This window comes from Vanellus vanellus (genome assembly GCF_965231255.1).
Source record: "Vanellus vanellus genome assembly, chromosome: Z".
Taxonomy (NCBI): domain Eukaryota; kingdom Metazoa; phylum Chordata; class Aves; order Charadriiformes; family Charadriidae; genus Vanellus; species Vanellus vanellus.
Window position 1 is genome coordinate 11,106,186 of NC_138908.1, and position 16,057 is coordinate 11,122,242.

The window sequence follows — 16,057 nt, forward strand, 5'->3', positions numbered from 1 at the left end:
TGTGGGGCTGGTCCTCAGTGAACTGCGGGTGGTAACAGGGATGGCTACAGACAGAGGAATGGAAGGCTGAAGGGAAAGTATATAACTAATTCTAACCAGGTCTTTAGTTACTGTGAGGGATTTTATTGAGGGACTTCGCCTGGTGCCATAAGGAGCTTTACAACGGTGAGATGGGGTGGGAGGTGCCAGTGGTTCTCAGAGCTGATTAGGAAGCAGCCACAACTGTAGGCTACTCTTCTGTTTTCCTTCTGGAGAAGGTTACAGAACTCTCTTACGTTGATGAAGTGTCCCTTTTTAGCAGAGAAGTAGCAGAGTATCCCTAATTGTAATGCTGATACTACTGCTGGGTGCTGCTAAAGAGATGGAGAGCACATGGACTTCTTAGCAAGCCGACGCCATCATTTCAGAGGGCTGAACTGCTATGGTTATTGTGACTTGTTTACTTGTCAGTAACACTGTCTTTACCTTCCCCGCTGTTGAACAGTGTAAGTTGGGGATAGTGAAGTTCATCGAAGCTGAGCAAGTGCCAGAACTTGAAGCTGTTATACACCTGGTTGTGGCCTCCAGTGACACAAGACACAGTGTGGCCACTGCAGCAGACCTTGAACTAAAGAGCAAACAAAGGTACAAGTTTGGGTGTTTGGAAAAGACGGTGCTAGTGTTCCTAATAAAGCTAGCTGCAATTACTGTAGTGCTCCAGAGAGACTGTGTTCTGAAAGGAGGAAGGCTGCAAGTCCCCCACGTACCTGCGAAGCTATCATGTGTTCATACAGGGCTGGGAATGGTGTGGCTCATGTCTTGCAGCTGGGAACGTCACTTGGCTCTGGAGCTGACAGCTTTAGCTGACTGTTTTCAGTCATCTTTGGTATTGCTTTTGAGCCATTTGCTTACTCCTTAGTTTCCAAATTGCCCTCTGTGGATTATCGATGCTCAATAACGCCTTAGTAAGTGGTTCACAGCTGGTCAACTTACCTATATTGTCTTTCCCAGAGAAGCATTCTTTCATTTACTTTATTAAGGGAGTAAAGAGACTGTCATTGCAAAGTAGACCATAGTCTTGGAAGTTTGGCAGCCACTGTTGTCTGCATTATTAAAGCTTTTGCGCATCTGCAGTCCACCTTTCATCATTTGAAGACAATGCTTCTGTCTTTAACTCATCAAGAGGCCAGAGTAATTGCTGTTGGCACTGTTTGCTGAGTCATGGGTTGTGCAAGGGTTGCTGGCTCATGTAGGAGAAGAAGCCTGCCTTTGAAACGTGTAGGTGGCTTCTGTGTTACTAGGAGTATGGGACTATTTAACTTGGAGTCAAATATGTAATGTGAAACCTTCTCCATTCAAGTCTATTCATGTGCCTCAATCATGGCAGGGGAGGTGATTCTAGTAAGTGACGACAGCCTGGGTAAGGAGGGCAGTCTCTCCTTTGCTGCATGTCTCATCTTTCCCTTTGTGTTGGTATTCTTTGCCTGGAGAGCAAAATACGCGTGAGGACAAAATGCATGTTAATATGCAATGTTAAATGTCTTTTATGGGAAATACATGCTACTTCGTAGCTCACTGGTTCGGAAATCGGTTCCTTTACTGAAAGAAAGAGATGGTTCTGTCTCCTTCACTTTTTTGAAGCATGCATGCTTAACTTTTTGTTTTCTGTGGGGTGTTTTTTTTGCGTGTGTGTGTGTGTGTTCCAAACAGTCTCATCAATAACTAGCATTGGATGGTTATCGTGGACAGACAGGCTTTTCTGAGAGACAAAGATGAAATAGTCCTAGAATTAAAAATGCCCTCTTCTCTATCGAAATGTCAAAGCGCCGAGGTTGAAGAATGTGGAGGAATTTCTAAACAGATGACCATTCTGTATTTAGCTGGTAGACTGCCGTGGTTGTATGTCTTGTTTCAGTGGGAGAGAAGGGAGCATGTAGGTTTCTCACAAATTATTTTGAATTACATTGTCAGAATTTGTAGGTGAAATTTGTAATCACTTCGTGGGAGGAGTGATTAGAAGTCAAATTGGATCTATTAAAACTCTGTTATGAATATGATGCAAAAAGCTGTAAAACATTCTAAAAAGTTATCAAAGGTCAAAATCATAACATGTTGGTGTTCAATGTGTTTTTTTTCTTTAGTTTAATTGACTGGAACAATCCTGCTATCATCAACAAAATGTATAAAGTGTACCTTGGGGATATACCACTGAAAACCAAGGAGGTAAGGTTTGCCTTCAGAATTGCATACCTGCTTACTTTCTGAAGCTGTAGTTTTAGTTGCCTTATTGTATTTGGAGAAGACGTGTATGTATTTCTTAAATCTGTCACGTTCTTTGTTCTCTGCTTGAACATTTTTGGTATTGAATGATTTTTTCTCTGTCCCACTGTGTTCTGATTTGCAGTAGAAGGTAATTTAGCTAACTTAAAAGTACTGCTGTCGAAGGATGCACTATATTATTTCAACTCTGTTTCTGACAGGGATCTGTTCTGAAACCAGAAATGAAACGAGAGTCAGTCAGCACCCGTGTTAAATTAAAGATAGTTCCTCATCTTCTGCGATCCAGGCAAGCTGCGGAAACGTTCCCAGCTAACATCCAGGTAATGCTTATGTTGCTAAGCTGCTCTTCCTAATGAGCTTGAGTTCCTCCAGTATTTAGGGAAGGGATGCACTGTCACTGATGACAGTGTTTAAAGAGGAAGAGGAATTAGAAAACCTTTGAAAGTGAGGCCAGACACTCTCTCATTTGCCCTTTATTCCTTTTGGCCAGGTGGTTTATGATGGACTCTTTGGTGCAAACACAAATGCAAAACTGAGAAGTCTGTCCCTGCAGTTTGTGCATCATATTTGTATAATGTAAGTAATTCAGAGTGAGCACAATGGTTTTTAGCTATTTGGCTAGAAGGCACTCTGTTTACTAAATATATAACTGAACTAAAGGCAAACAAAGAGTACTAGAACTGATAGAAAGTAGATTTTTTTTCTTAATCCTGAAATCTCTCTGTGTGTGTTCTTGCACACATTAAGTTGTAATTTCACAAAGTTCAGAAAAAATTGTGCTGAGAGAAGATACTTCTAAGGGGTACAACAGATAATATTTTATTTGTTGGTTTCTCTAATTGCAGTTGTCCAGAAAGTAAAATAAAGCCATTGGGCCCAATGCTTTTGAATGGACTTACAAAGCTGATCAATGAATACAAAGAGGTAAGCTTGAAAGGTTCTTTGTTATAGAGTTCTTCCTATGAAAAAGACAAATGAAAAGACAAATACCTTTATGATGGAAACTGATAAATCTCTTTTTTGTAGTTGCCGGAAATGGATATCAAAGGACACTTTTTAAGAAATTTTGTTGGAAGAGAAGCAAACACTTTAAAAGGCTAGATAAGAAAACTGTTTTATTTGCTTAACAGCTATGGATAGGTGCTTGGACACTATTTGCAAAGTCTCAGGAAATAATAGCGTTGGTAATTTAAAGAACGAGGACAGAGTAGCTTGTAGCTCATCACTGTACTCATCACTGTGGAGCACACAGGGGCCTCAGCTGCAGGCGTATACGCCGTTGTGATGAGCAGCTGTATAGGTCTGCTTGTAATACCTTCGGTCCTGTCTGTCCAGGGGTGGTACTGCTGTGGCAAGGGTGTTACAAACAGGACCACAAATGCCTGAAGAGGTCTTTCCGGTACCACTTCAGAAGGCAAATTGCCCACGGTACTCCTACACGTACGTTATGAAGGGCTGATGTTGCAGACCTCCTCTTCTGCAGCTTTGATCCTCTTGCTGGTTCATTTGAACCATTGGATGGGACCTTCTGGCCTGAGTTGGTGTTGAACATGTGGGCCTCCCCCGCCATTGGGAAGGGCATGAAAACGGAGTGTTCAGGAGGAAGCGAACCCATAGATAAATGTGCTGCACTGGTCATCTGCAGGCTCCACTGTGCAAACAGCTTCCTTTGTGTCAAGCTGCTGTTTAGGGCCAGTGGAAAGGTTCTGTCCCTTTGCTACTGTTTCATAGAATCATAGAATGGTTTAGGTTGGAAAGGACCTTGAAGATCATCGAGTTCCAACCCCCCTGCCGTAGGCAGGGACACCTCCCAGTAGACCAGGTTGCCCAAGGCCATGTCCAGCCTGGCCTTGAACACCTCCAGGGATGGGGCCTCAACAACCTCTCTATGCTTGCTGAATCACTCTTGAAATAAAATGCAAGTAGCTGAGACCTGGAAGGAGATTTACATTTTGTCATAATTCGTAATTTTCTCTTTCTTGTGGAAAGGCACGCTTTCTGTGTTCCTATGTAGTGCTTTTATTCTTGGATACAATTATTTTATGTTCCGGGATTCTTTGTCTGTGAAAGCCTGTTTGAGCACTCTGGAGACAGGATTTAAAGTAAATGTTTAATTATAAAATACATGCCTTTATGTATTTCTGGTTTTGCTGAATTTTATTTATTGTTTTCTTATTCAAGGATTCAAAACTGCTGTCAATGGCATATTCAGCGGTTGGAAAGCTCTCCAGGTAACCAAAGCACCATTTAAGCAATGTGACATTGAATAATTTTTCCAGAGTAATCTGTTACTTTATCAGCAGCAAGCTTTATGCCACCTGCCAATTTTGCAATTGACTGTGCAGTGCAGAGAAAAGCATTCTTCTTGTGACATCTCCAGAGGTGTAAAAAGAAATATGTTTTTAGCTGATAGCTTCTCTAGCAGTGATTAATGGCAGCTTATGAATTATGTACAGAATTTAAGGAACGGTTCCACTTTCTGGATTGCCAGAAACATATATTTAGGGAATGTACAGAAAAAAAAACAGAGGGCGTGAAGCTAGACAAGCGGCTAGTTCAGTGGTACGCTGGTGATCTAAGTGATTGTCCATAGAATATCTCACTTTCCAAACTGTGTTGGGGGTGTGCGTGCTGCACCATGATGGAAATGGATAAGATAGAGCACAATTTCTCTGCTGGCTCTGTTTTGTTTGACAGTTAAAATGTGGGATGAGAGGAAGACCAATGAAATGTGAAGCATTTCAATTTAAAAACCCCAAAACTTCATGAATTAAAATATCTTGTTTCAGCCGAATGCCTCAGCTCTTTACCAAGGATATAGCACTGGTACAGCAGTTTTTTGAAGCTTTATGCAAGGTGAGTGCTGGCAGGGCTTTGGGAAATTGTTAATATTTTGTGCTGGTTTTGCTTAATTCTTGTCACTGCACACTGTAATGGGAAAATTCTCCGTTTTGTACTGCAGGAAGATGCTGATACTAGGCTTGCCATTCAGGAGGCCTTGTCTATGATGGTTGGAGCGTACAGTAGCTTGGAAGGAGCCCAGCGTACCCTGATGGAAGCTCTTGTAGCTTCATATTTAATAAAGGTATTTTCAGTGGAGTCAAAATTAAGTACCTTAAAAAAAGAGCTATTCATTGCTTTCCTGTTTCCTAACATTTCCTGATGTATACTTTTTGAAACAAGTCTCCCTTTTCTTACTGATTGTATTGGCGTGTCTGGGATAAGGGGGTGTGTGTACGCTCTGATGAAATATTTTTAATATGGTACAGTGGCTACAAGAAGGGTAACAGTGCAGTTTTCTATTTGTGTTTTGTTTTGCGAAGAAAGCCATTGCGATTGCGCTGTATGTTTCTCAGTCTACTCCTAAGAAAACTTTGAGAAGTAGGTGCTCCAAGGGCAGTGTCTTGTGAAATGCTTTGTGAAAGCAAGAGTTTGGTAGAAAGGATTGTTTACGTCTAAGTGGGGATCTCAGTGTGCTGTGTGATTTCTAACATTATAAAGCACCTGGGAACCTCCCCAGACCTCAGCCTTGGGACTGTAATCCAGAGGAAACCACACTTCACTTGCTTTCTTACTTTACCAAGTATCTTGTTTGTGTTCAGAGTTCCCCAGAGGTCTGGGTTTTCAGAAAGGATGTTTTTTGTATACTCTGTGTTTACATGGGTACTCAGGGTATGTATTTCTAGTGGTTGGACTACTAACTGCATAAGAGACTATTTTCATGCTGATGACTCTTTTGCCTGGGTGCTCTAGGTCTCCAGGCAATACTGTTTTGAGACTATCTGAACCCAGCAGAGAGAATGACCACCCTAAGCTAATGTTTCTTTTCCACACCTGGCTGTGCTGCTCTTAAGCACAGCTCTGTTTTGTTTGGATGTATGTCATTCTTAATTTCAAAACTGCCTAGATGGAGCAGTTCAGATGTCTAAGAATTAGCGATAACACTGATTTATGATTCCCCAAAATGTGCCTGTATTTAATTAAACAGTTTATTCTTGAACTTGTGTACATACGAGAAGCTAGTTTTTCTTTTCCCTGTCTCCTGCCATATGAAGAGTTAGCAAGAACAGTCTCTCAGAATGTCTGAACTCTTTGAGTCATGTTGGTACCAGAGGACAAAACAGATGACTGATGAGTTACAAGTGGTGAGTGCGGGTCATTAGTGTGGTCATTTAAAACCCAACCATATGTTTGTGTCTCTTCTCTTCAAGCCTGAAGTTCAAGTACGTCAAGTGGCTGTGAAATTTGCTAGCACGGTATTCCCTCCAGATCATATCCCTTCCAGATACTTACTCCTGTTAGCTGCAGGAGACCCGTAAGTTGTTTTCCTTTCTAAGTTTTCTTATATATATATATACACACACACAGACTTGCATCCAATGTATATTTGGATGAAATATAAATGCATACATATGTGTTTATGTATGTGTGTACATAAAAATCACTCACTGAAAATCAAGTATGATAATTTGGAAATTAACCTTTACATCAGGCATTCATGACAGTTCTGTGGGGAGCTGTTACTGTGCCTTATGGTAGTCTTTGGCTTGGATTCTTTTTCTTGTTTCAGATGAACTGCTGTCACTAAAGCACCTCATGTTAATGATGCATTGCAATTGCAAAGTAAAAATGCATTTGGTTTGGAGGTTACTGAAACCGCCTCTACAGGAGCTAGAAAATATTTTTTACTGGCAAATTCCATCAGTCTGTTTATAGCTTGTATTTGCAAAAAGTCAGGGGCTTGCACTTGTGAGAGTTGCCACTCTCTGCTGAGGATTAGTTGACTCATTAAAGTGGAGTAATCATTTCATTTGCAGTTTTCTGTTACTGCAATTTAAGCAGTGTTGGGTTTTTTTCCCAGCTTACTTTAATTGCTTGATTTTTGATGTAACTATTGGTAACTAAGGAAAGCTAAATAGATCAAGTGCAATAAATTGGTCTGTCATTGCAGTATCAGCGCTGTTTCAGGAGTTGATCTTCTGCTAAGTAGATAGCAATAAACCTGGTAGATGTCAGCTGAAGCTTGAGTATAGGGAGTGATGGGGAGGAGGAACAGATAGGAAAACAAGAATGTGGGAATCAGGAACTGGTTGGTGGTGATCACTAGCAGGATGTAAGAGGAGTAGAAGTGGGCTGATCCAGACTATTTTGCAGAGGCCATTCATCACTATCCTTCTTCTTCCCCCTCTCTAAAGTAAACAAATCATTAAAAGTTCAAATGCAAGCTTTTTTTCCCTTCCTTTTGAAAAAAACATTACTCATTTAAAAACTCTTCTCTCTCACTCAGCTTCCCAAGATATCTTACTGCTCATTAAAGGCCATTTGTTCTGTGCAAATAACGTCTGTTTCTCATCTTTTCTTCTGAAAGGCGGGAGGAGGTACACGGAGAAGCGCAGAGGGTGCTGAGAACATTTCCTGGTAAAAATGAAAAGGAGACTTCTGGGAAGCAGATGCCTTCCTTCCCGGAAATGGTCCATTACATTCAAGACAAGGTACTGTACTTCTGTCCCAGTAAATGACAAATAGGTGCCTGATGTATGTGTAATAAGTGTGGTCTTCCCTTTCCTGTATCCATCCCCCTCACCTGCCTTGAGGAATAAAGTTAGCTAAAATCACAGTGAAGACCACACGTAGTATTGCATTGCCAAGGTTAGAATTTATCGTTACCTTCTGCTGGCAATAATTGCAAGAGAGCCAAGTGTGAAGTAACAAGGAAGCAGATCCTTTGACAAATGAATTATTTTGCTTTGATGCTGTTTGTGCAGAAGATGCGCGGAGCAAGGAATCCAGTGTTCAAGGGTGATAATCCAGCATGTTTCACAAACACAGTTTGCGCACAAACATGCTCTTGAAGGGACAGGAAAGTCACTCTTTGGTTTGGCTGGTGAGAAATAATACTGTACATAAAACAGAAAAGAGATTTCAGACTAGGAAAGGAGATACTGGAACAACTGAAGAAGTCTAGTTTGTTGACTTAAGAGCATAATTATTCATCTTCCTTGCAATCTGTGGAAATATTTGCTATGTAAATAACCTATTATGAGTCTAGTGCAATGATATGCCAAAAATTGTACTACTGAGTTTACCCTCAAAGTTTGCACTGAGAGATCATCTGAAGAGGCGTTAAAATCTAGTCTGTGTTACACACTTCCATGTATAGCAGCTGTACTTGTCTTATAAGGTATTAAGATGATGTGGAGGGTCACTGACAATACTTTTTTTCCCTCTGATAGTCTACTTTCTTTAAAAATGTTACAAGTGTATAATGTTGAGCACATCTGGTTTTGCAAGAGATCTGTGATAGGAGAACTCTTATACCTGAGAGATTTCTGGTGCAATGTTGTGTACTCTGCTAGTGTATGAAGTACTTGAAACTTTATGGAAAAACTTGCTTTTGTCCAAAATACTGGTTATTCAAACAGATATAAAAAATTTAAGAAAGCAAGGTTGAGTTTTAGATAACACTATTAAATGGCTGTCCCCTTTTAGTTAATTTTTAAATTTTCCTTGACTTTGTAATTTTCCTTTCTTTGTAATGTCATTAAATAGCTATGGATCAGCCTAGTTTAATCACTACTGAGAAAAAAAAAAGATTCCCTCACTCCTGGGTGAATTTAAAAAACATTTTTTGAGCACTTTTGAGATCTTCGTTACATGTCCTGAAAGCATATTAAAAAATCCTTGAGGTACATTTCTTTGGTTAGTTATCTCGAAGTGTAAATTTTCACATATCATGAATAATCTGTGAGTGTTGGAGAGCTTTGTATGCATTGCTTGGCACAGCAGTCTGAGATGCAAAATAGATTTCCTGCATGAGTTAGCATGATCCTTCTCTCCCTCTGCAAGAAATTGTATGTAGAAGAGTAGGATATGATCTGCTAGGCATGGATGGGAACCCATTCTTCTTCTGGTTTGCTAACTTGGGTTTTCACTAGTGGTTTTGGATGTCATTGAAGTTCCAGCACAGCAAAATATCTGAGCACGTTAAGAGATCTGAGGGTTTGTTGACTTCTGTGCAACTGCCTTGTGAGTTTATTCAGCGGCAAGGCTGACTTGCTGAATCCAGCCCGAGAACTGGTGCACATATCACCTGGAGAATAAGGACCTGCATTTCTGCAGCTTTTGCAGTGGGTGTTACTGGAAGCCTTCTGCTGGGATGTTTTTCTGCTGGAATATTTCTGCTTGTCAGGGCTAAAATTTGCATGGGAAGGAGTTGCTCACTTGCTGCAGCAGCTTTCTGCCTAGCAGGTAGTGGGGTCTGAGAGACCCCCCCCAGGGTTGGCTGGTGGAAGCCTGGCTGCTCTGCCACCTCTCCAGCCAGCGCAGCTGTCCCCAGGCTTCCTAGCTGCTTGTCTGCTGGGCCACCCCAGAGTTCACAAGTTTATCAAGTCTTTTGTTTTTAAATTCTAAAGCACTTCTTTTTTCCTGAGGGGGAGAAAGAATGTTGTCCTTCTCCAGCCTCCCCTGCTGTTTCCTCTCATGAATTCAGAGTTTCCACTTTCTCAGTTGATAGGGACATAAAGTTGATGGACCTAAACTGCACTATTACCAAGTGCACTGTGCCCATCTTGTTAGAGAACCATTGTACGTTTTCAGTTGCTAAGTGGAGGATAAACATAGTTGCATCAGCAAAATTTTGTCGACCTTTCCAACTTCTCTGCTGTTCATGGGTCTGAATGTTCCACTCTTAATATACTCTGTTCTTTAGGCCTCTCACCGAATGAAAACTCCAGCTAAATATATGACTGGAACTGCAGCGTTGCCTTTCAATCCTGCCACATTTGGAGAGGTAATTGTCTGGATCTACTTCCTCAAATATGTGTACCCATATTTATTTAGAGGACAGTGTAAGAAGCTAACAGTTACCGTAAGTCACCCTACACTCTAAAATTCCTCTTTTAAACAGATGTTGGGATTAAGTCTCTGTCCTTTATCTGTCTGTCCTTAAATGGCAGTTTGAACAGGATTTTCAAGGGGGGGGTGGGAGGACTGTTCCCGAGAGGGCTGCTCCACTGCTTTCTGCAGCATACCTAGTGTAGTAGCTTCCCCGAGGGAGAAACTGGCAATCCTGTGCAAAAGACCTGTTACGCATCTTGAGGCTGTTCTTTTCGTAGCACATTTCCTGGCTTCGGTGATCTGTAGACACAAACGTGGGTGCGATGCAAGGTCTGTATTAGCAATGCGTTGGGCTGCATTTGTATGCATGCCAAATTGGTACAAGGGTACAGGCGGAACTGCCTGCCAGGAGGTTGCATCAGTTGATGATGAACCAAAAGTCTGCGTATGATTTAATCTTTTAAGAGTGATGCAGGCACTGTAGGTTTGTCTGCTTACACAGGCGCGTTGTAGGAACTGGTCCTAAGATTGATTACGCTTTATATTTGTTCCTGTCTCTATGCTGACTCTTCTGTCTAGAGTTGATTGAAGAAGAAACTGTCTTCCTTTGATTACATTAAATACAGCATATTTTCTGCTCTTTTATTTTGTCTCCTCCACGGTTTTCCAAGCGCTCATGCACTCAGTATTCTGTGTTTTTCTCTCCTCTACTTAGATAGTCCTGTATCTGCGGATGTGTCTTGCTCACAGTGCAGGTGTGGTGCCAACCTCCCAGAGCTTGGCAGATATGCAAGATCATGCTCCAGCCATTGGACGTTACGTAAGAAACCTCATGTCTGGCAACCCCATAACTTTCTCTTCCTCGTCCTCTTCAAAAAGTGCAGAAACCAACCCTGTACACATATATATTGGCCTTCTTCAGCAGCTGTTAGCTGGTGTTGGAGGTAAGAAGCTGTGTGCTGCATCATCTTGAAGAAAAAAAAAGTCTTCTCTTATTAGAAATGAGTTGCCAGGCTTAGTGCTTTAAATTTGGCTGCAGCAATCACAGAGTTGCAACATGAACTATAAACTCTTCAGTTTAAACTTGTTCTATGCTGCTGCGTAGGTGGAGGAAAGCAGGACAGTAAAATTGCAGCATTGGTTGACATAATGCGTTAAAACGGTGAGGCCATTGTCTATAACAGCTTCCTCACCAGTGAATGCTGTGTCTTCCTCACTCTGATAATAGCGTATCTGTGACAAGTGTAGTGTTAAAGCACCTGAATGCCTTTAGAACAAATTGCTACCAGAATGTTTTCTTCTATTAGTTTCCCTAATATTTCTGAGAAATACTATATGCCATTACTCTGTATTGTTTGTTATCCCTAGTGAATTGCAAATGAATGCTTTGAAATGCCTGATACTTCGTAACCTCTTTTTATTACTGATTGTTGTAAATACTGCAATTGTTTAATAACCTGACTATTTAATTACTCTTTAGGTTTGCCAGTCATGTATTGTCTTCTAGAAGTTGTTTCTGTGTATCCAGAAAAACTAGCCACCAGATTTGTAGACAAGATGGATTGGATAAAGGTATGTTGCAAACCCTTTTTTTGATTTATATTTTTGGGTGGAGGGGGCTTGGCTTTAGCAAAATCTGGCATTTTCCCATGGTGGAGTGGAGTATCATTTCCAAGTATGCACTTCATTTGAAATCTGATGTTTCTGGTTACAGTCAGCACCTCATGAGATGTTACATGTAGCAGAGTAGGGAAAATTATTATCTGGTGTTTCAACTTACAGTCAACACCTCATGAGATGTTTTATGTAGTGGGATGGGGAAAATTATTTTTTCATTCTTTGGTGTTTCTGATTTTGTTCATTGACCTACATGTTCTGGGTAGTCTATGTCATTGATCCTGTCGGTATAGTCAGTTTTTTTTCCCCTTGATCTGAAGATCCATTAAACAGCAAAAGAAAACTGAAAACAAAATTCTGCAAATTTTTTTAGGGAATTGTTTAACAATGGGAATATTCCAGTGGAAGGATGTGAGTGGTTTCTCAGAAAATTAGATGGATTAGATCCCTAATTGTTTTAGAGCCCTTTCTGTGGAGGCTTTTTATGTTTTTATTAGCCTCAAACAAAAAACACATAAACTGGAGCCTGCTTGGGAATAAGCCAAAGAGAATTCTCCTTTCCCTAGATTCTTTTCTCAGGCAACTTCCTGCTTTTTCATGATTTGCTTCAGGCATCCAGGATTTATTAAGCTCTTACAGGTTGCCTTCACTTTCATGGGGAGCATCTGGCAGAAAAAATACTTGGTGAAGTTAAAGAAAAATTAGAATGTGTTCTAATAATTTCTTGCGCTGATATCTGTGCTGCATTGCACCGTATACAGTTTACCACATCTCATTTAAGTGCAGATGTGAACCTCAAAGGAGAGGATGTGAAAACATTCTCCTTTTCAGTATTGCTCATGGTTTGCAGGAAGACCTTCTTTTTCTTTGGCCTGGTGTCCATTTGCAAAATTCAGCTTCTAGGGGTGGTAACTGATACTACCTAGTTCCAGAAATACAGTTGTAAATCATCCTTTGTGTGGTTTCGCTTTGCCACGTGGAAGGAACAGGTCCAAGGGTTTGTTAGAAGTCAGTGGCATGATCTGATCCAAGTTTTGAGTTGAAGTTAGATTTATGTTTCATGAGCCTGGCAGATCTCATTTCATGTTTGTTTGTTTGCTTGGCTCATTTTTTGCCTTCTTTGTGGCAGCCCAAGCCATTCAAAGCTTTGGGTATGAATTTTTCACATGAGCTTGTTTTGTTATACATCGCATTAGTGGCAGAGGTAAGATAATATCTTGACAAATGACCTGAGGCTTCCCAAAATTCAACTTTTTAACAATTTAAATAATACAAGATCTCTAATACCAAGTGGATACATTTGCATTGAGAGCTGTGATTTCCTGGACACTTCAGGTTTTTTTTACCATTGGATTTAACTGGTTTAACGTCTTGTTTTTTTTTTTTTTTCCCTTTGATTAGTGAAAAGGAAATGGAAGCTGCTGGTAGGTCAGGAAAAATAGTGTCTTTAAGGGTGGGTTTTTTTAGCTCAGTATGGATGCAAAATGTGGAAGTTCTCTCTGAAGACAAAATTCAGCCAAGTGTTCAGTCTGCGTGTTTAATGCAGAACTGGCAGATAGCCCTCTTGTGGCTAGTAGTAATCTTCCTCCTAAACACTGGGCATGTAATGAATGCTTTGCTGAATTCAGTGCTTTGTTTCTTACTAAATGACAATACTGTCGGTTTAAAGAGTGGTTTCTGAGTTAAGTATTATTTATGTAGCTGCATGACAGTTCTGCTTGTATATTGAAGCTCTGTATGAACAGACTGTATAACAAGCTGCTTCCATATTTTATGTTTCTTTTTAAAAACTCCCGCAGAGCCTGATGAACACGAACAAAGAAGAAATGCGCGAGCTCGCGGCCCTCTTTTATTCTGTAGTGCTGTCTACCATGTCTGGAGATGAGCTTAGGGCCTCCTTGGAGCAGCTGATCAAGATGACAAAAGACAACCATGTAACTACCTTCCTTTGCTGCTTCTTGTTTTTTCTCATGTCATGTCACTATTAGGAAATCTGAATCTCACAGTGTGTCCAGGATGTATTAGCCTTAATCTGAGTGTAAAATTAACTAGATGACTTCCAGTTGGACGGTGAGAAGGGATTTTTGTTGTAGGTGAGTGCAACAGATCTTTAAATAAATTAATCCCCAAAGCTGTTGTTAAGGTCAGGAGGGTTTCCCGGAGGCACTTCCCAAGCAAAGCCAGTACCATCACATATTTAACCAGTTTTAGCCGGCTAAATATTCCTTATTCCATTGAGTGGGGATGGATCACACTACCCACCTTGAACAGTTTACCGATTCCTTATTTGTGAGCGTCTACAGGTACTGGCAGAACTAAGAAAATGTTTGACTTGTTAATTAACTTCCCCTCCACCTCTGAGCCATAGCAGCCTCCTGCCTCCCATCTCCTCAGGCATTGCCCTGCCGGCAGCCTTTGCCGTGTGAGGGCTAGCTTTTTCCCTCCCACCCCGTACCAACTGCTCAGCAGCCCCCCACCGCCGTATGGCTATGGTGGGTTTGCCTGCCTTCCCTCCTGCGGCAGCTCCTTCCCCCTCCTGTTATCATTATCTCTGCATTTTGCCCCCACAAGCGTGGGGAAGGAGCCCTGAAAACAAATCAGGCAGGCTTCTGGACTGGTGCATCTTGAATCCTGAGAGGGAGGGAGAGTAGTAGAGGTTTTAGGTTATATTTCCCCAATGCGTTTTTATATCTGTCTCTGAAGGACTTAATGGGGCACCATTTTACATCACAGGTAACACGCTCAAAGACTGACAAGAAGTGCTGATTGCTTTATGCCGTATTTAGCAAACACGATTTCTTTTGATTCTGTGAAAGCTGTGTCTGCAAGCCACAGCCATGTCATTGCTCAGTTTTACATAGGGCACAGCTTCTGCATTCGCGAAGGCAGCGCAGATGGATCCCAGTCCCCTACCACTGCTGTCTGCCCCGGTCACCCGTGAAGCCAAGGTTGACCTTTTGCAAAACCTGGCTGAAAATAAAGAGTGGTGTGAACCATGAAACCCAAAAAAGCAGTGTGTTCCCATGCATTTTTGAGTTTGAGTCAGTTAGAGCTCTGATTTGCTGTGAAGGTACAAAGCCAGTTGAATCAGTAGAGCTGGGGGGGATGGTTATCTCTAGTATGCTCAGCGAGGACTGCAGTGTCAGTGGATAGCTGAAGTGGGGAGCAGGAAAGGACCCATCTTCAGCTGGCTTCACTGCTGTGAGACCACCACAAGGAGCAGCCCCTGGTGGCCAAGCTGGGTTGAGGTTAGTCTGAACTTCCCCCACCACAGCTTCATTCCATTCCTGGCAGTGCGATTGCACTGATGCAAGTTTTTGCAGGGTTGTGATAAAAAACAGAGACATGAACTAATCTGAGTTTAAGCCCGTGTCCCCTTCTTTCTTTCTTTTTTTTTTTTTTTTTTTTTAATTAAGGCAGCATTTAAATCACGCAGCCTTATTTCTACACAAACCCCTTTTGTTGGAATTCACCTGTGGGAAGGAGCACCATCATTAGATAGCTGCAGCACCAAATCAGCATTTGAGAAATTAATGTTCTTGGCATTTAATTGTAGTAATTGGTTTTCACAATCTGTGGCCTACTGAACAGTGTAGAGGCATTGCCCTCGGTGTTTGTAGACTAAGTATGTTCTCATTCTTAGCAATGCAAATCTAGAGTAATTCCCCTTTACTGCTTTTAACCAAAGAGTACATTTTGTCCCCTTAATCTAAGTATGTCCAGTTTTTAAGTAGAGACAGCATATTATCTTATTTCACTTATTTCATAAATCTGTATTTACAAATGAGATTAGTTGGATTTTTGCCTAGCTACCGAGGGGTAGACCTCAGGAATATGAGTGCTGGTGATAAATTCTTAATCTGTCCTCCTAAGCCTCTTTGAACTTTTGTTAATTTGTCTTAAAGGACTCCATCCATCAGAGAGCACTAGCAATATCAAACTCTCTGTTGTTGCATTATGCCTTCTCATCTGGCTTGTCCGTATGTGTTTTTAAATCAGTGCTTTGTGCAAAGTGTTACTTACTTTGAAAATGAGATTTTCTGCACTGTTGGTGTTGTCTGTAGAGCCCGGAGGTCCAACATGGATCCTTGTTGGCTTTGGGATTTACAGTAGGAAGGTACTTGGCCAAAGGGAAAATCAGAACAATGGAGCTACATGACATAGAACAGCCAAACACTGCAGTCATGCCGAAACAAGAACAGCTCATAAAGTCGACGACAGAGACAATAGGTAACTTCCTGCCTAAGACTGTGTTGCATGTAACAGTTGTTTTTTCAACCACCCCATGCTGAGGACTTTTCTAAGATAATTCAGCCCATAGGTACTGTAATCTTGAGTTCACTTT

General features: G+C 41.2%; 1 protein-coding gene across 1 annotated transcript in view; it reads left to right on the top strand.

The window, feature by feature from the left end:
* Nucleotides 1–16,057, top strand: part of ECPAS (Ecm29 proteasome adaptor and scaffold) — a 62,786-nt gene that overhangs the window by 18,838 nt on the left and 27,891 nt on the right. Inside the window, exons 7-22 of the mRNA XM_082497235.1 lie at nucleotides 485–624; nucleotides 2,121–2,202; nucleotides 2,460–2,579; nucleotides 2,750–2,835; nucleotides 3,105–3,183; nucleotides 4,441–4,490; nucleotides 5,049–5,115; nucleotides 5,222–5,344; nucleotides 6,471–6,574; nucleotides 7,628–7,751; nucleotides 9,968–10,048; nucleotides 10,811–10,915; nucleotides 11,021–11,039; nucleotides 11,576–11,667; nucleotides 13,512–13,646; nucleotides 15,777–15,942. Coding sequence (XP_082353361.1) covers nucleotides 485–624; nucleotides 2,121–2,202; nucleotides 2,460–2,579; nucleotides 2,750–2,835; nucleotides 3,105–3,183; nucleotides 4,441–4,490; nucleotides 5,049–5,115; nucleotides 5,222–5,344; nucleotides 6,471–6,574; nucleotides 7,628–7,751; nucleotides 9,968–10,048; nucleotides 10,811–10,915; nucleotides 11,021–11,039; nucleotides 11,576–11,667; nucleotides 13,512–13,646; nucleotides 15,777–15,942 — 1,573 coding nt within the window. The remainder of the gene's footprint in view (nucleotides 1–484; nucleotides 625–2,120; nucleotides 2,203–2,459; nucleotides 2,580–2,749; nucleotides 2,836–3,104; nucleotides 3,184–4,440; nucleotides 4,491–5,048; nucleotides 5,116–5,221; nucleotides 5,345–6,470; nucleotides 6,575–7,627; nucleotides 7,752–9,967; nucleotides 10,049–10,810; nucleotides 10,916–11,020; nucleotides 11,040–11,575; nucleotides 11,668–13,511; nucleotides 13,647–15,776; nucleotides 15,943–16,057) is intronic.